At 41.3% G+C, this 19,736-nt stretch overlaps 1 protein-coding gene across 5 annotated transcripts in view; it reads right to left on the bottom strand.

Moving 5' to 3' along the window:
• Positions 1-19,736, bottom strand: part of LOC129361637 (receptor-type tyrosine-protein phosphatase S-like) — a 95,617-nt gene that overhangs the window by 7,740 nt on the left and 68,141 nt on the right. For 4 of the 5 annotated variants that reach the window (XM_055032603.1, XM_055032605.1, XM_055032604.1 and 1 more), the window contains 14 exons: positions 13,604-13,698; positions 12,068-12,324; positions 11,864-11,951; positions 11,499-11,717; positions 9,895-10,052; positions 7,901-7,912; positions 7,557-7,669; positions 5,949-6,046; positions 3,825-3,948; positions 3,218-3,393; positions 2,961-3,080; positions 1,420-1,574; positions 975-1,260; positions 260-438 (listed from right to left, as the gene is read on the bottom strand). In XM_055032603.1, coding sequence (XP_054888578.1) covers positions 260-438; positions 975-1,260; positions 1,420-1,574; positions 2,961-3,080; positions 3,218-3,393; positions 3,825-3,948; positions 5,949-6,046; positions 7,557-7,669; positions 7,901-7,912; positions 9,895-10,052; positions 11,499-11,717; positions 11,864-11,951; positions 12,068-12,324; positions 13,604-13,698 — 2,080 coding nt within the window. Of the gene's footprint in view, positions 1-259; positions 439-974; positions 1,261-1,419; positions 1,575-2,960; positions 3,081-3,217; positions 3,394-3,824; positions 3,949-5,948; positions 6,047-7,556; positions 7,670-7,900; positions 7,913-9,894; positions 10,053-11,498; positions 11,718-11,863; positions 11,952-12,067; positions 12,325-13,603; positions 13,699-14,475; positions 15,121-15,303; positions 15,422-16,297; positions 16,325-16,468; positions 16,663-16,783; positions 17,111-19,736 lie in introns of all 5 variants that reach the window. The other variant, XM_055032607.1, reaches the window with a different exon arrangement.

Here is a 19,736-nt window from a genome sequence, read left to right as displayed (position 1 = left end):
GTCAAAACACGCGCGTAAGTCCACTTGGAACAGCTGAATCATCAGGAAGCCCTCGTTGCCCGTCCCTGTCGCGGGGACTGAGGCGAGCGCCGCGCGGCGAAACAAATTGTGGGAGCACGTACGGAGTAATGACAGATCTGACACGACATGACAGATGAGAGGGCCGCGGTGAAAAGCCCTCCAAACCGGTCACTTATCAAAGCACGATAAAACGACAGGAGGGTCGGGTCAGATTAGTGTTTGCAGCAGGACAACGTACCTGTATCCGTCTATGTAACTGGCGTTGATGTAGTCGGAGCCCTCCAGGCCGCGGATGGGCTGCAGGCAAACGCGAGTGGTTTCGTAGGGCATGATGTTCACCAGTCGGTTCTTGAATTTGTTGCAAGGGAGGTTGGCTGTGACGAACCGCGACGTGTGGGCTTTGGTGTTGGCCAGACGCTGGAATAAGACAGAAATGCACATTTTGAGTTAAAAACTTTGAATATTTAACAACTAAAAGGTTTGTCTGTTCATTTCTCTTTTGCTTTTTGGTTTCTATTCTATTTTAAGATCTAACTTAGAGTGGACTTAGTTGTCTGACATTCATTACTTATTTTTTAATTCATAATTAATTATACATTTCATATTAATTTCCATGAAAATACAAAAAGAAGAGGCATCAATTATATATATATATTGAATCAGTTTAAAAAGCTGATAAAGGAGGGCCAGAATAAACAGAGAAATTTACCTTTTTTAATTTTTGTGCACATTTATCAGTAGGTCCTCAAACAACAAAACATACTTTGATTTTGACAGAGAAAATCATAGGTATAGGACACAATCTGAATATAAAATAATTGTAAAAAGCCTGTTGTTCACAAACATAACTTGATGATATATGTTGTGGTAATCTAAGAAGTAAAAAAAGTCACTCAAGTGTTTTCCTGTCCTTTTCCAACAGTTTCACTTAAGCCCTTTGGCATTTTTCCCACCTTGAACTCCAGCTCCATGCCGGTGACATGTTCTCCAGGCTCCACCTTTGACAGCTTCTGCATGTAGGAGTACAGACTGCGGGCTGCCACCTCTGTGTTCCCGCAGGCCACGGCCTCCAGCAGGGACTCGTGGATGAAGCTGTACTGGTCCTCCGTCTGCACCATGTAGTTCCTCTGCGAGCGCATGAGAGTCACGTGGCCGTAGATGTCCACGGTGCGCTCATGCCGAATCCGCTCCAACATGGCGTCGATGACGATGAAACAGCCAGTGCGACCCACGCCGGCACTGACGGAAGGAGACGAAATAACAACTTTTCATTGTATGCTTGAAATGAAAATTGGTGCACGCTGTGAAACAGACTCATTTTCTTGTCATACTGCATTGTTTTCATTCTTTTTTTTTATAGATAGAGAGCTGCACCGATGTATGAATGTGCGTGCACACCTGCAGTGAACAATGATGGGTCCGGCGTCAGGAGGGTTGCAGGCTTTGACCCTGCGAAGGAAGTTCAGGAAGGGGGTGGGATATTCAGGCACACCATGATCGGGCCAGGCGGTGAACTGGAACTGACGCACCTCCCTCCGTTCACTGCTGCCACTCTGACGGGAGAAACACATGGGAAAAAAAACATCTTTTCACGTCTGAATGACTGAAAAAGCAAGTACAATAAATATCAAAAAAAGAAAAATTACTTATAATGATGGTTGGATTTACAGAACATTGCAGAAGTATTTATAATTTTTTTTTCACATTTTGTCGCGTTTCTACCACAAACTTTGAACATTTGGCCAACTTGCAAAGCTCTATGTGTGCTGGAAAACCAAGCCATCAAAACAGAGTTTGATCTGATTATGACTTAGCATTAAGGCTAATTGCGCAGCTAAAACCATTAGGAAAACATTGTACTACAATAAAGCCATAATACTGCGAGAATAAAGTTGGACGAGACAAAAGTCAAAAGAATATAAGAGTGAAGTTGTACTATTATGAAAAATGAAATTATAATATTAGAATTTTATTCTAGTAATTTTATTTTTCCTATTATGGCAGATGGAGCAAAATAATAATAATAAAAAACCCAAGGCAAAATCCAAGCTTTCAAAAGATTTGGGAATGTTGTGAAACTTACTTAAGCTTCTAGCAGAAGAACAATCATAAATATTCTGTCTTAGTCTGAGATTAAACTTGGTATGTTCATTAGAGTAGCCCAGTAAATGTCCAGAACTAAATTAGTTCACAGTCTCTAATCCAAACTGACTGAACTTTCTTTGTTTTGCAAAGAAGAATGAGAATGACCGATTTGTAGATGTGCAAAGGTGGAAAAGACTTGAAGTGAAAGGTGGTTCTTTAAAGAACTGAGTCAGATGTCTGTCAGACAAAATAGTAATAAAATGCAACAAAATTCATAGACATAATGCGACAAAATGTGAAACAGTTTAGGGGGTTTGGAAACACCTGGAAGGAACTTCAGGAAAGATTTTAACACATTCACCCAACAAGGGCAATCAAGAGCAAAACTTGTGCAAAAAAAAAAGGAGACATGAATAATGACTGCATTTTAAAATATTTAAATTGTTCATGCGCTGCACTTGATGTTTCACAAGAAATCTCCAAAATATAGAGAAGCTGCGCTGGGAAGCTACAGTTGTCCTACTTTCGGTTCTCCTAAGTAGGCCACAAGGACATGGCAGACTGACGGACCTAGATGAGCCCTGCCTTGAAGAAACCGCTCCACTTCCAGCACTGACTGCGTCTCAGCCCCTGACACATGGACCGTGGCCTGGTTTCAGCGCTCCACGACACCCAGACCAATCTATTAGCCTCTGCCTACCCACAAACACCGCCTGCTCAGTGATGACAGTAATTCACCAGACTCCAGTTTCGACCTCAGGCCAATCGTTGACCTCAGGGGTTTAAAGAAGGTTTTAGTGCGAATCATTCAAAATGAAGGACAGGTAAAGTCAAAAGTGAGCAAAGTGCTTTACCTTATGCAGAGAAAAAGTGCGAACGCAGAAAGTGGCAAGCTCCATCGTGTCCAACAGCGTGACCTGGGTCATCCCGTATGTCTCTGTGCCGCGACTTGGCCAGTACTGATCACACTTGATCTGTCAGAGGTATAAACACAGGAGCGAAAAACAAAATGAAAATACTGAATGCAGGTAAAGTAGATCAATGTGTTTTAGTGCTTGAAATGAAGCAATTTGTGCATTTAGGTTACTGGGTAATGGCCCGGTTTCCTCACCCGAGATTTCTCCTCTAGCCGCGTCATCATGACGACAGAGGCGGTTCGCTGCTCCCACACCATCCTCCAGAAGTCCCCGAATGTCTCCGCCAGGGGCCCCTGGGTGGCAATGTAGGCGTTCTGCTTTCTGTACCCGTCGATGAAGTTAGCGTTGATGTAGTCACTCCCCAGGATACCTGTGAACAAAACCCCTCATGAGGCTCTCAATAAAAGCAGCAATCTGCATAAGTGCCGCGTTAAATTAACCTCCTTGTATGACATCAAGCAATCAAACAAAACGGTTGTTACTGGCTTTCACAGATCGACGGCAAAACAAGCAGCGCTCCGCTGCAAATTCATGAGTCTCAGATCAAACCCGTCCATTCTCCCGCTTCTTGTTTCCGGAGAGGCGACGGCTGCACTCGAATGCACTGCCAGTGTTTGTGAGTTTCGTGCCAGTGCACACGGTGGGTCTTCAGCAGTGTTTGCAAATTTCAGATTTCACCCACTCACTCGCCCTCTACCCCTGAAAAACCTCTCCAAGTTCACGCAGTGGGCTCAGATTTGTTCAGACTCTCTCCTGTTAGACATTTCTTTCCCCTGGCTGCCGTCTTTGGATGAAACTCACCGTCTATGGGAGCCAGAACGACTCGGGTGTGGTCGTACGCGATGACGTTGGCGTAGCGGTTTTTGGGTTTATTCACCTCCAGGTTGGAGTGCTCCCAGGTGAACTGCTGGCTGGGGTCGATCGACTGGAAGAGAAAACGGACACACTCATTAAAAAAGGCAGATAACGTCCCAATATGTTGCAAAAGTATTTGTAGTTCATATATATATGTATTTTCACAATTTCTTGTGATTCTACCATAAACTTTAACAGATTATGTTGTGAATTTGTGTAGTTAAGTATTTGAAGAAGAACATCAGGGGGACTTTCAAAATTGTTCACAAATTGTTACCTCTACATAAAATTCACTATTTCTGTGCTACTTTCATTCTGTCCTTTTTTCTTTCAGTATTGTGTATTTTTTCAATTTTGACTTGCTTATATAAAGGTTTAAAAAAAGATCACTGAAAAAAATTAACTGAAAGTGTATAACATAAATAAAATTCACTTCAAATAACAGCTTGCAAGATCGATTTAGTAGATGAATTGATTCCAGTTGGGTGTAAGTTTAACTCAATGTAAGTCCAGATGTTCTGTGAAGTCATTGTCAGGGAACATTACAGAACAAAAAGTTTCTCATGGACAAACTAAAACCTAAGATAGGTCAGGGATACAATTGAGGAAAAGTTTAAATCTCATCACAGAAATACATCAGTTCAATGCTCCTAAGAATGGTTGTTAACACCAAAATTGAAAAAATTTGTTGTGATGACTGTTGTAAAGAGCAGGAGCTTCTTAAAGCGACAGAGGCCAACTTCAAGGCATCAAATTCTTCTATGTCAGATTTAATATTTACAGCATGTTTATTACAACTAAAGATAACATAGTAACTTGATTGTGCTATAAAATGGCACTATGTCTGGAAAATACATAATAAAATCTAATGTTTGTCACTGGTTTCTCAGTTGGTGACTGTATGTTGTGTTTATGACTTTTGATTTTTGTGGTTTTTATGATGCAAAGCACTTTGAACTGCCTTGTTGCTGAAACTTGATTGATAGATCAAGTTTAATTGATAATACCCGACTTTAAGATTCAAGTTTGTCATTGTTCTAAAGTGCAAAAAGCGAAACAAAAACGAGGTTCTTTAATTCTAAAGAAACACATGGATGCGCAAAAGGTATAAAAAAAGGCCCATTGGGAAACGAGAGCATGAATCAGAGAAACAGCTAAGAGGTCTGTAGTTGACTTTGGAGAAGCTGCAGAGATCCACAGCTCAGGTGGAAGAACCAGTCAAGAAGACAAAAAGTTGCGCACATCACAAATCTAGCCTTTATAGAGAGAGGCAAGAACTAACGATGAAAGGAAATGCATGAGAAGTGCTGTTTAAATTGTGCCACGAGTCGTTTGGGAGACAGTTTACAAAACAGGCCTTGATTGAAGAGTGGCAGAATAAAAAAGAAAGCAATAAGAAGTCACGTTTGGAGTTTACCACAAAGAGAACAATGAAAACATAAGGAAGGTGCTCCACTCATATGAGACCAAAGTATAACTTTTGAATACAAAATGCAATGGCTGGTGGAAAACTCAACCTGCACTTTCCCTGTAATCATGGTGCTTTTTTTCAGCACGAATAAAGAAAAACTGGCAAAAAACGACAACAACAAAAAAAGAAACAAGGACAGTCTCCAGACATGTGAAGTCTTCTGCTGCTGTAACTGCAGCAGAAGGTGGCGCTAGAAGGTGCACTAATACAAAACTTTCTGGACTTTTATTTGTAATAAGAAATGTGAAGGTAACATATCATCTTCTTTCCACTTTATATTTTTGCACTACCACCTGTTGATCTAACCAAATAAAAAAACTGTAGAACTTTGTTGCTGTAACGCTTTAAAATGTGAAAATAGTTTAAATGGCATGATTGTTTTTTTATTTGTTTCTTTGTCGTTTTTGAACGACATAATGGAAAGTAACAACAATAAATCATATCGCTGAATAAATCATGAAGATAGAACCTGCAAACAGATAAGCGTTCAATAACATTTGGTTTATGAGGTGGAGGCACATCAGGCCTCACATCTCTAAAGAGCGACGACGCTGTCTGCTTATTTATTTATGCATATGAAACGATGATGTATTACTCACCTCGTACTCTTGGGAGAGTCTCAGGTTGTCATTAGCTTTCAGCAGCTCGATGTGCTCAGCCAGCTCACTGATGGGGATGGGGGGGTGGCTCATCATTCCTGCGTTTACGGACGGATGGGGTCAGAGGTGATGCCTCAGTCAACTAAACAGCCCAAATTACTGACGATCGCCTTTGCTTTTATGCAACAATGTGAGGATAATTACACAAAGCGGCGACATCACATGCCATTAAAAAACACGCTGAGGCAGAAAATCAATTATGATCCATGTGCGAGGACAGGGCGAAGTGAGGCGAGTCTTTTGTTTGGGAATTATTATTATTTCTTATTTGTTTTGATAAATTGCTTTTTCCATGTTTAGAGGAGTGGTGACTTGGAGAAAACAAACACAGACAGCACCCTAATTAGGGAGGTTGAGCAAACGCACATAAAGGAAGCTACCTCTGGCTCCTTCAGTAATTTCGTTTCACAGCTGGTGAGAGGAAAGTGAGGCTGGAGCAATCTATCCTCATTTAAAAAATGGCGAGCGGCTACGTCAATGAATCAAGGCGACATTTCCGCCTTAGAAATTAACCCGAGCCAGAGGCGCCCTGGATGTTTCTCCGGTTTCGAGATGACCGAAATCATTTTTTTTCCCTCGCAGAGGTTAACCACGACAAACCCCGCTCCCGTCACGATCACGGCGACCCCCGGACAGAGCCGGATGGCTTCTGCTGGAGATGAGTTTCAGCGGTGCGGAGCCGTCTCAAAAGCACAAATCTCCTAGGAGGAGGAGAGGAAGAAGAAGAAGAAGAAGGAGTGGGCGAGGAAGGAGTCTCAAGGTTGCTGCCACACATGGAGGATAAAAAGTCTTGTGATGAAAGCGAGGAGACGAGGCGATGAGGTCTGGGGGGGTTTTCTTTTCCTCCCGACAACATGTAAAAATAGAAGAGTTAAAGCTTTTATCTATTGATTAAATAAAAGAGAATGCGTCTTTTTGACCTTTTTTTTGTAAACTGGCAGGTAACCTTTCTCCAGGCTGACAGATCCCGACACCTCCTCAAAACGAGATGCGGTTGTAGCTGCAAGCTGCAGCCAGGAACAGAACAAGAACCGTAATTTAACTCCTTTCATGTTACTTGAATGCAAGGTCAAGGAAAGCGGAGGAGAGGAAGCATCCTTGGACACGACTACAGAAAGGTGTTTTTCAGTTCTCTCCAGATATGGAAAGCCATTAATTATTTGTTCTGAAATAATCACTGTCAACAAACGACACATATTTATTTTCACTTCAGGAGCTCCAACGCCTCTCTCCGGCAGCATGGCATGTGGGACGTGGGCGGACGGACATGATGAGACTTTTTGACACAAACGTTGTGACTCACACATGACTAATCACTGACTGTACTACCTGGGCAGCGGCCATTTTTGATCTTGAAGCTTCCAGGTATGAGCTGCTCCAATGGAGTGCAACGTTTTTTCTTTTGAAGTTATGTCTGCATTTTTTTTTTTTTTTACAGTGGATAAAATTAGCTGCATGAATATTTTATTTATGAATTAAACTAAATGAGCCCTTGGAAGTTGAATTCATCATGCAAAAACAGAGCGCATGTCTGCGCAGGCTTCATACCAGGAGTCTGGAAATTAATGCGTCTCATCTCCACAGGGTCTGTCGGGTGATGAGCCATCATCTCTGCATTGCTCAAAAGGCTCTTGGTTCCTGGTTCGGAGTCTTTGCGTTTGCTGATCAGACACCCGTAAAGGGAAGGGGGGGAAAAAAAAAAAAAGAAATCAGCTATTACACATAACCAGTCTGACTCAGCATCATTAGCGTTTCCACTTGAGTAAAATAAAAAGTGCAAACGCTTTCGCTGTGTTTTACGGATTTCTTCAATTCCTCAGTATGGCGTATGGTAGCATGTAATTGCCGTAGGTTAAAAAAGAACAAAGAGTTCGACATCGGTTTAATCTTACCTGTCAGGTTTGCTGCTTCCCGTGAAACAAGAGCGAGGGTCGGAATAATTAGAGGCAGAAAAGGGAGGAAACAAGAGAGATTGTTAGAGAGATAGATCAATATTGTTGCATTAGTATTCAAAACCTTGATGACTTGCAGCACACATCACAGGCGTACGGCGGGGCTTGGGCTTTGACGGCTGTCTGCCGCCTGAACAGACTTCCAGACTGGAACAAATTTGATGGATTTTGGACGTTTGGATGAAAGAGGCAGAGCAGTAAACACATGTGCTGGTTGGAATATAAACAAGAGCTGCAAGCAGACAAAGTGCAGTGCAAGATATTTTACAGTGAATTGCAAACATTAATACCACCTTTTGTCTTGCTATTACCACAAATCTCAATTTATTTTATTGGGAATTTATGTGACAATAATTCATAAACTGAACACATGTTTTTCAAAGTTTTTTACAAGTAAAATCTGCATTTGTATCCAGACTACCATGACACACCTAAATAAAATGCAGTGCAACTTGTTGCACGCTCCAATTGAGTGCAATTGAATCATATTGTAGGTAGAGATGTGTAAAGTCTGCAGACGTGTGCAATGGAATATTAATAATCGCAAGCCACCAAATAAGCTTGTGGTAACTGGAGGAGGTGCAGAATCCACTCAGATTCAGCTCAGGTGGGAGAATTTATTTGAAGGCCAAATATTAATCATGTACTCCTTTAAAGAACTACAACAAGAAGAAATCAACTGTGGAAAGCAACTGGAAGACCTATTTGCAATTTACCACAAGCCTCCACAGAAAACATGGATAAAATATGACTCTCCAATCATATTCAGATTAGAATATACGTCTTGATGTTTTTTGCTTGTTAGATTAAAAGTACTTTTTTGACAGTAACAACCTTCAAAAAACATGTCTCATTAAACTGGCATATCAGTTTTTTTTATTGGTCTGACTCTATTTTTATATTGTACGTTTTCATTAGTTGCAAAGGTTAGGAAATAATCACAGTTAACAGAAATAAAGGCTTTCAAACATCAATGTGTTTATATAATCACATTATATGTGTTCACTTAGTGGAACACACCAAGTGTGGTTCAGGTGCCAATTCTGCATCTGAACCTGATCACACCATCTACACAAGTATGGAAACATCCCACAACGGTTATACTTTTTTTTTTTTTTTAGCAGAAACAGGGACAATGCTCAGAGTTGATGTAAAGACAGAAGCTGACAACTTCTGTCTTTACATCAAATAAATAACTTGGGACTGGAACAAAGCATGAATTTCCAGCAGAGCAATGATCTTAAACACACAACCAGAACTACAAGCGAACATCGAACCAGTGGCAGGACTTGAATATTGCTGTTCATAACTGCTCTAGATTCAGTTTGACTGAGGTTCAGTTTTTTTTTTTTTTTATCAATACAAAGAAAAAATTATCTCCAGACTATGACGACACATCTGTGTCATGTAAACTTTTGCTTCTACTTTCAAATTATGCGCTGTGCTACGTTAATCTATCACATAAACCCCCAATAAAATATTTACGTTTATGGCTGTACTGTGACAAAATGTTAAAAAGTTCAAGGGTATTGTTGCAATGCACTGCCCAGTGTCGTTGCTTCTTGTAAAACACTGTCATGCTTAACACACTCTCCTGCTGCTATCAGCCTACACTACCATATCGTATGTGTTTTTATTCAGCTTAAAAACAGTCACTCATACAGACATCTTTCTGCAGACAACTCTTGCATAAAATTATTGGAGTTATGTATTTGATATATATGTGAAAAGTAACTGAATGGCGACACACTGGGAGTCAGAAAGCCCATCCAGAGAAGTTTCTCACTATGTAAGAAAAGCGCAGACTGAAGCCAGTCTCATCCTTTAAAGAAAATCAAAGCTGCTTTGGCATTTACTCTGTGCAACCAACACTATGAGTCATCACTGTGGTTGAAAATTTGACATTTGTCTTTCATGAAAGCTCTGCCACTCACTTTTTGTAAAGGAGGATAGCAATAACGATGCAGATGATGAAGACCACAGCCAGAACGGGTCCGACCACCCAGATCAGTCCGTCGCCTGCATCGAAGGGTTGTGGATCTGAATCCGGGGCGATCACTTTGTCTGTGTAAGGACTGGCCACATACATCCTCTGCAAAGCAACATCACAGGAACATGATCAGAACAGTACTGTCTTTTTGCATTCACCCAAGACCAAAATATAAAAAAGTACAAAAGTAAAATGTAAGAATTAAACTTAATAATAAAGATGTCTTAAAAACCTTTACATCAATCCAACTTTTATTATAATTATATAGTCTTGCAGTCATTATTATTAGAAAAAACAAGCTTTTAAATGGGAAAAATTTTATTATTAAATTATTTATTTAGACTCATATGCAGTTCAGCACTGGAGACTGAGGTGGCAAATATAAATGGTACATTATGTGTCAGGTCAAGCATTGTGCGAAGCATTTTTGTGTTGATTTAGCCATTTATTTTAGATGATTATCCTACTAAAGGTAAACATTTTGCTCCTAACATTTTTTTTTGGCAGAGGCAACTAGAATTTTATTTAAGACCTTCTGGTAATTTAAAAAGTTAGTGATGTCACACACTCTATAAAGCCTGAAGGCTTTTAGAAGGGAAACCGGCCCACAGAATGACACATCCTCAACCACACAAAACAATGAGGATGATGCGCTTTCCCACAAACTGTTTATTTCATTTCAGTGCCGAAAAGTTCAGTTTTAGTCTCATTGCTAAAGCAGAATTTAGCAAACTTGTCATGTTTGCATTCAACTGACAGAAAAGCGTGGCATTTTGACATCTGAGTTGCATTGCATTCATGCAGTGAAAAAGAGGACATGGAATAAATTAAGTTTCTAGATCACTTGAAGAGATGACACAGCAAAAAATGTTTCACTTAGATGCTTTTAATTGTTTTTTTTTTAATTTAATCCAATAACTATGGCACTGCAGATATTGTTAAAGCAGTTATTACTGTGATTTTTCCCTGAGAATATATGCACTGGAATCAAAGGCTGGATTTTTCTTTTCTTTTCAATGTGCGATTATGCTACTGCAAAAAGGGATGGACTAATTTTTAGGCTTTGTATTGTTACAGAGCAGTTGCAAAGGATTGCATGGGACTAACCAGACACAACTAATTTAATGTGAGGATGTTACAACATGAAGGGACTGTCTACTCTTTCCAAGGTCTGAACTGTTGCAATTGTGTTGGTTATGGAGAGCTTCTACAAAATATCCTTTGGGCTTTTGTTCAATTTGAAATTCTATTATAATTCATATTACATATGTATGTTTTTTTTTTCCAGCTGAAATGCACTAACATGCCAGCAGTGCACAGAGGAAATATCTCCTCCACTGCCAGAGTAAGTAAACTCCCTCTTTATTAGCAGTAGTGATGGAAGTGTGAGAGACTTATTGCATTTGCCAACCACGCTTTGACTAGCGGGAATTATATAGTTTTAGCAGTGCGGCTATATTGATCATGACTCATAGTGATAACCTGCAGGCAAGAAGGAGAGACGAATGTTTTGTTGCAACAGGAAACAACAGAAAGTGGCGTTCGTACCCCTGTTGTGGAGTTCAGTTCTGCCAGGATGAAAAAGACGTACTCCTGGCCCGGTTCTAGAGCACGATTCTCGAAGCCTCCGTAGTCCAGCTGGTCCCCCAACGAGAAGAAGGCTGGTAGGGTTTCAGGTGTGAAACGGGCTGTGATGTAAGCCCGCCTTAGGTCCACCTGTTTCTGCTGTCGAGAATCCCTCTGCCTTTGACTGATGTCTTTCAAAAGCTTCATAGGGAAAGAAAATATAGAAAAACGTAACTCTAAGGCTGATAAGTTGTTGTTAAAATGGCTAAATGTTGCCATGCGTTCTTGGAGAAGGAATTTGATCTGTTTTTGGGTCAGGTTGGTGCTGTTATTGTGAGGGTTCTCACCTCCTCGAGGTCCATTTCATCTGGACTTTTCAGGTGTTTAATGACGCCACGGGTTCTCCGCAATGGAACCACAACGACATAAATGTTCCTGTTGAAACAAAGAGAAATAAATCAATATGAGGCCAATGTCAGCATTATAAAATGCTTCCATCATGTATAGTTTGTTACAAAGTCTGTTCTGAGCAGAAACTCTGAAAAACATACTTGACAGGAGTGCGAGTTTCCAGCAACGGCAGGATGATGGTGACCGTGGCTTCAGTTTCACGGCGACTTTGGTCGATCTCAGGACGGCGGATGGTGATTGGTGGGGACGTTTTGGCTGTGATGCGATGGCGAAGGCCTCCCATGTTGCCCTCGGGAGCCGTGATTTTAAAGTCGTAGCTGGTGTCAGGCTGCAAGTTCGGGATGACTGCCTTCCTCAGACGCGCATCCACCTCCATTTTCTGACGGTTGTACTCCACCTGGATGTTGGGAGAAGTTAAATATGTGACATTTCTATACAAAAGCTTCCACATTTACTGTATTAGTATCCCTGGTAAAGATGTATTAAAAGACTTGAAAGTAAAAAAAAGATGTGTTGATCTTCATAAGTCAGGACGCAGGAACAAAAAATAGCTGCTGACCTCTAGAACAAAACCTAAAAGGTTTAAAACAACCAGAACGATGATGAACAAGACGTCCTGTCTTCATCTTGCTTCAACAACTATTGAGCGCATACAGTAAAAAGTGGCATCTTGGGACACCAAATCTCCACAAAAGCTATTTATTTTAGGGCTTTTGCCCACATCTTTACCAGAAGCACCAATAGCAGTTATAGGGTCTGTATTGAAATGACAATGATAGTTTAGGGCTCTAACACTAAATCAATTTACTAATATCTTTGTATTTGAGTCAGACATTGTGTAACCTTAGATATGTATTTTGTAATTCTTAGTGATTTTTCTGACAACGTGCAGCTTTGTTGGATTTTGTTGCTATGAGACTACTGCTTAAGGCTGTAGCTTCATAACTGTGTTGTGCAAAGTCATGGACTTGGATGAAATAGCAAACCTGATTTCAACCAATACCGACAAAATGTTTTCTGAAAAACAACTTCAAACACTTTTATTTTGATAAATCTTTAGCCATTAATAGCAAAGTTGCTGAACTGAGAACAGGTAAAGTACATGTTGATTTTAGTCAAAGCAGAAAATCAGTAAATCAACTCTCAGTCAAATCCACAATCAGTGTTAAACAAATCACTAGTGGCTATCTTCATTGGTACATTAGTGAAAATGTTGGGATAAACAAGACAAATATGAAGCTGGCTCTAATGTAAAAATAAAAAGTAGGAGTAAGAATGTGAGAAGTTCAAATACACTAATGTTTGCCTCAAACAGATAGAACTCAGTAGAAGTTGCACAATATTCCTACAGCAGCGTCTGAAACAAACAACAGTGAAGTGAGAAAATGTGCTGATTGCTACTTCTGTATTGTTCCATTTACCATTTCCCTTGAATGGTGTGATGTATGAGGTAGGAGTGGCGCAAGTCGCCCCAAAATAGCTGACTCCATTTTGTATTCAATAGGATATGAAGCTACCAATTCTACACAGGTATGAAATGGCAAATGTGTGACTTAAGTAGCATCCATATTGAATTATATAGACCCTCGACAATTATCTGAGCTAATGTGTTGTACCACACAGTGCATTGAAGTCTTCTGACATGTATATCGCACTAGCAGCAGGTTAGGACATACAATGAAGCGGTAGGGGTTGCTGGTTTCTGGAAAATCCCAGGTGAGAAGAACGCTGGTCTTGGTGGCCAGATTGACAGAGAAATTTCTTGGCACATCTAGGATGTAAACAGAAAAACAAAACAAATAAATAAACAAACAAAAAACAATGGTTACTTATTCACATATCAATGAGAGAAAATACAAGGATCTTCCAGGTTCCCATTGCAAACCTGCTGAGGTGGAAAATGTTAGTCGGAGAGGAGTACATGATGGTTAAGAGGATGGGCAGGTGATGAGGAGAGTGGATGTCATGAAAAAGTAAGTAACGGACAGATAGGCTGCAGTAATGTGACATGCCACACTTGTCAGACTGGATGTTTGTGTTTGGCTCTACTCAGAATTCAGCATGTCAGCAAGGCTTCGGAGAGAAGGTGGCAGTGAAGGTCTATCAGATAAGAAAAGGCTTACCTGCAGATACAGCACCAGGAGCCACTTTTCACTTCAAATGAGACTAAACACTCACCTCCTCTTGTAGATACTGTACACCCTGGGCTCAGTATTGACTTTTACCTGAGGGTTTGTGATAAGCAGTGCTCTTGAAGCAAACATCCATTAACTATGAGCCTGCTTCCACTGGTGGTGAAGGGTAGGTGATGAAGGTACAAGTGAGTGAGTGAAGGAGATTAAGGGGTGGGAGCAGTGGTGTTCCTCTGAGACTTGCAGAACTCCTTCTCTCGGGGGGTGAGTTGGTGAAAGGTGGACCTGTAATAAACTGGTCCAGACTTCGTTTTAGTTTAGTGTCTGGAGGTGGACTCCACAATGAGGGGAGAAGTGTAGTTGAACCAGTGCTTAGGAGCTGAAAGGTGTTCCCTCAGGCCCATGGCCAGCCCTACCTGTTTCAAAGGCCAGGGTGAGGTACAACAGAGCAGGGCTGAAAGGGCCTGGCCCTGCCTGGTTGTGGGCTCTGAGCTGCACCTCGTAGGCTGTGCTGTGATTCAGGCCCAAGATGGTATAGCTGGACTCACTTGCAGGAAGTGTGATGAGCCAAGGGGGAGCAGAGGAGGCTGGTAGGTGAGAGGGGCCTGGGTCAGAAGCCTTTCTGTAAGCTACGGTGTACTCTGTGACGGCGCTGCTGCACTCGTCTGGGGTGGGGGGCAGCCAGGAGAACTGGAGGGAGCAGCAGGTAGCGTTCACAAAATCGATTATTTTAGGGTATCCTGAGGGTCGACACATGGGAACAGCTATTTCCTGTTGCGTCGCATTTCCGTAGCCGGCTCGGCTTTTCGCGGAGAGGACAAAGATGTAGGAGGACCCAGGGGAGAGGTTTCTGACAGTGAAATTTCTCTCTTGGGGTTGGAAATCCACAGTGCTGTTTAAAGAAGTGTTCTTCAGCCCGAAATGTAGGCGGTAGCCCTGGATTTCCACTGGGGCCACCCAGCCATCAGAACCTGTCTCGGAGCATTCAAGCGGAGGAGACCACCTCACCACCACAGACGAGCCGGATCCCGGACGCACCCACAGGGACGGCGAGCCTGGCACTGCAGAGTGGGCAACATAAAATCGGTCGTAACATGCACTCTAAAACCATGTATCATGTAAATCTTGCAGAGGAAATTAACATTGATCTGCTGTTTATTTACGGCACAGCTTGCTGTAAGATCAATTCCTGAATGTTGGAATGTTACTAAATCCAAAGTGCTATATAGTTGACATATGCTTACCAATCCCTGTGGTCTGCACCAGCTTAGCTTTGCTGTGTGCTCCATCCCCTTTGGTGGTGTATGCAGCCACTGAGACCGAGTACAAAGTCTCTGCTTTCAAACCTCCTAAAACCAGTTCCTGATGGACGAAAACACACCATTAAATACTGAACCTCTTTTCTACAGAAAAAGTGATTAGTTGTTAAAATACATATGATGTGAGTACAGATCAGCAGACACAAGTTATCACTATATTGGAACAAAACAATGCTATTTTCAAAAAATCCTTTTTACTTACTAATTAAGAGCATTTTAAAGTAATTTAGATAATGGATGAAACGCGAACATAAAATAAATCCCAACATGCGATAATAAATTATAAGATTTGTCAGGAACCACATTTGAATAAATACAAAAGTAATCTAAAAATCTCAATTGTAAAAAAAACAATCTTTCCTTAAATTTCTTTTGAATCTATACCTTTCTGAGAATTGTGGGATTTGCAATTGGTGCCAAAGATTATCACTTGAAATTGTGTGTTATTAACGCACATCACACACACAGTATAGTGTCAATTCATAGGTTTTCAATATAAATGGCTAAAATAAAACAACTTTTCAATTAGATTCTAATTTATTGTGATAGAGATGTTATAACAAAATGAAGAATTATCAAAATATTTTACATTTGAACATCTCTTGTACTATCAGTTTCAGTGTTTGAGTATTTCAATGTTCATTTTTATGTTTTTTTTAATATACAAATTTATATCTAGTCTGATGGAAATTGTGTATGTTTTGTTGTTTATGCTATTTCTTTAAACATAAAATGATCTACTTTTGGGGACATGTTCAAAGAAACCTAACAAACAAATATAGAATTATTAAATAGAGGATTTGATTAAATCCTTGTTAAGAATTGAATTTAAAGTCTGGGACAAATTCTGTTGGGTGGATTTGCTTGTGAGCTCATTTATAATTTCCTTGTGGGAAAACGACCGGCAGTCTGCACTCACATACTGAGTCGAATCATCCTCCTCCATCTTGTCACACAGAAGAAGCACGCCCCCGTAGGCAGCCGAGACAGATGAGATGAGGAGTGAGTCAAAAGATTAGATGGGGGAAAAGGAAAATGTTTACAGATATTAGAGATGAGCGTCGGTTTGTCTTAGAAATGGTGATTTCACCTGGGATTCATCCAATAGAAGGTCTTTGATTCGGGGCAGGGTGCGTGATTCACCTCTCTCCGTGCGGCTGAAGTGGACCTGGTACCCCCGTATCTGGCCCTGCCGTAACCGTGGCAACACGGAGCGCCACGTTACCCGGAGAGCTGAGGAGTTGAGCGGCTGAACGTCCACCTGACGGGGAGCGGCGCCGGGAACTAGCACGCGCAGAACGCACGCAAATGCAGAGTTAATTAAAAAGACAAAGTCTCCCAACTGGTAAATAAACAACTAACCAATCAATACCATCTAAGTCTGATCAGCGACACACATTCTTACCATCCTCATGTGTCCTGCACAGCACGGCCGGGCTTATGGGTCCGCTCCCCTCTGCTGTGGAGGCTGCCAGTGTGATATTGTACCAGCTCCATTTCTCCAAGCCCTCTAACACAATCTGTCTCTGCTGTGCTGTGATGGGAGGCCCATCCTCCTCAATGCCCTGAGTTTCTTCTTCTTCTTCTCCTGTCCCAGAAACCCTTTGGTATTTGAGCTCATAACCTGCCAACTCGCCATTCTGGGCCTCCACCTGAGGCGGCCTCCAGCTCACTCCCAGTGAGGTGGAGCTGATACTCTCGCAGGACACACCTTCAGGTGCAGCTGAGGGCTCTTGGATGGATAGAGGTAAGGGAGCAAATTGGCAAAGAGTTTAGGATATGAAAAAAACAAACAAAGAATAAAACAGTAAGGGAGGGGGGAAATCATAAGCAAAAGGATAGGAAGCAAGGGCAAAAAAGAGAAAACAATAAGAAATGAAAGTAAACTGAACTGAAATAAAGAACACACACCTTGGAAAAGTATCAATACCCCTTGATTTTTTTATAGTCTGGTTACGACCACAATTTACTGAGATTTACTGTTGTGTGATAAGTAGAGCACAATTGTAAAGCGGAAGGAAAATATACATTGTATATGTATTTCCCCTTTAGTCTTGGCACAGAACAAGTTTTCTGCATTAGTTTTAAGTGTTTTAGGCTAAATCAATATGAATGGATCAAAACTCTAATGGACACACCTACACTTAAGGACAACTTAGAAAAATAAATTATTGTTTTAATGATGACTTTGGACAGTGGGAGGAAGCCTGAGTACCAAGAGAGAACCTATGCATGCACAGGGAGAGCATTTAAACTCCATGCAGAAAGACCTCAGGCTGGGATTCGAATTCAGGACCTTCCTGTTGTAAAACAGCAAACGTGCTGCCAAATGCAGCCCATGTGAATACATATTAGTGCAGTGCTTCTCAATTCTAGTCCTCCGGTCGCTCTGCTCTGCATGTTTTACATGTGTCTCTATTTCAGAACAGCTGATCCGAATGATTACATGACCTCTTCTACAGTGATCAAGAACTGCAGAAGCCTGTTAATCACACACAGATTCAATCCAGGTATGAGGCAGAAGGGGAACACCTAACACATGCAGGGCAGGGGGGCCTGAGGACTGGAATTGAGAAACATTGTATTAGTGCCACTACGTTTTTTTAAGTTTTCAGTGATGGATAAAATCTTAAAAACCATGTGTCATTTTCCTTCTACTTCACATTTGTGTACATTATCACATAAAATCCCAACAAATTAAATAAAAGGCTGAAACATGAGGTATGAATACTTTGCAAGGCTTCAACGTAAAACAAAAAAAAAAAAAGAAGAAAAAGGAAAGGGATGCTCCAGCATAATGTAAATGCATAATGTTAGGCTTAGAGGATAATGAAATAAACCCGAGACAAGAGTATTGATCCTAAGTGGACAACTTAATTATATGGAAGAAGATTGCATATCCAATAGCCAACAATTATTTTATCAGCTGGCTGCAGCTGGTGGCATGAAGGGGTCCAGGTTCATGAATGAAAAAAAGAGAATGAAAACAAAAAATAAATTTTCTCCTTTTGAAGGATTGACACAACTTTCCACCCAGAAGCAGACACACACATACACACGCACACACACACACACACACATATATATATATATACATCTCCCAACAGCAGCCTCCATGGCAGCATAATCCCCGAGTCCTTGTGATAATAGACAGTGGTGAGACTTTCCTGCTCTGACAAGGGGAAGGTCTTAAGCTTTGCACCAAGGAGATAAAACAAGCTAAAACAATCTTACACAGTGCCAAAATGATTTAGAAGTCAGGGTGGAAAAGAAAGGCACTAAGACAGAAAGTCAGGATGGAATATATAAAAAAGGAAAACATGAAGAACTTTCACACCTTTCTGCCACTACAACAGACATCACTCACCTTAACACACGTGCAAAGGCTGAAGCACGGGCGAGGTGTCCAGGCTCGTGTTTGATCTCCTGAGGTGTGCAGCTCAGCTCTGTGTGCGCGTGTCTGCGTGTGTGCAACAGTCACAGCTGACAGGTTCGAGTATCTATTCACTCAGCCGTACAGCCACTGTTCTGTTGGCCTCGGGGGACAATCTAGATGTGCACCAAAGCTTGGCGATAACAAAGCACACCTAACCTCCCTGGGAAATGAATTCTACTGCATGAAACTGTCTGCTTATCAAGCACCTTCTTTCCCCTTTACCCAAGATACCCTGCCCCCACCTTCCGCTTTGACACCTTTAGTGTTCCACCCATTTAGGTCACTTCAGAAGGGGAGCAAACAATCACCGTTCTGCTGAGTTATTGTTAAATACTTAAAATAACAAAACTTACCACGTCAGAGATAACCTAGAGTCACTGCAGCGACTTTATGAATTTTTTCCTTGGTTCCATTTCTTATTTATCGTTTTGTCCTCTTAAGGGCAGAGGGGATTTTTAAAGGCAGAGCCACACGGTTGATCCGTTTTGAGCCTTACCGGCTATCAGCGTTTGTGTGAAAAAACGTGAAAGAAATAGAGACAAGGCAGAGAATCCAAGTGTTGTGTGTGGTAAAATATAAACTACATGGTACTTACCTGACATCATAACAGGCCAGTGACCGTCCTTTAACACACCACTGGTTGCGACTCAGTAAGTGGAAGAAAGTTTCAGCCTCTCAAAAATGCATTATACTGTACACTGACAGAGGAAAGGAAATGAAGAGATAGCCAAGAAATAAAGGTACAAAAACATAATTCTGCTGCTCTGTTTCCATCTGTCGTGTTGGTTTGGCTGTGTGGGGGAAGAGAGGCCGCTCAGCGGTAGATATACACAGTTAAAGGTGCATGGATGGATGGGAGGAGGGAGAGATGGACAGATGGGATGAGAAAGGAGACACATGGAGAGATTCTGAGATGGTTTCC

The sequence above is a fragment of the Poeciliopsis prolifica genome, unplaced genomic scaffold (assembly GCF_027474105.1).
Source record: "Poeciliopsis prolifica strain line A6 unplaced genomic scaffold, Auburn_PproV2 SCAFFOLD008, whole genome shotgun sequence".
NCBI lineage: Eukaryota > Metazoa > Chordata > Actinopteri > Cyprinodontiformes > Poeciliidae > Poeciliopsis > Poeciliopsis prolifica.
Note: the sequence above shows the minus strand (reverse complement) of the source record. Positions and strands in the feature narration are given on the sequence as shown.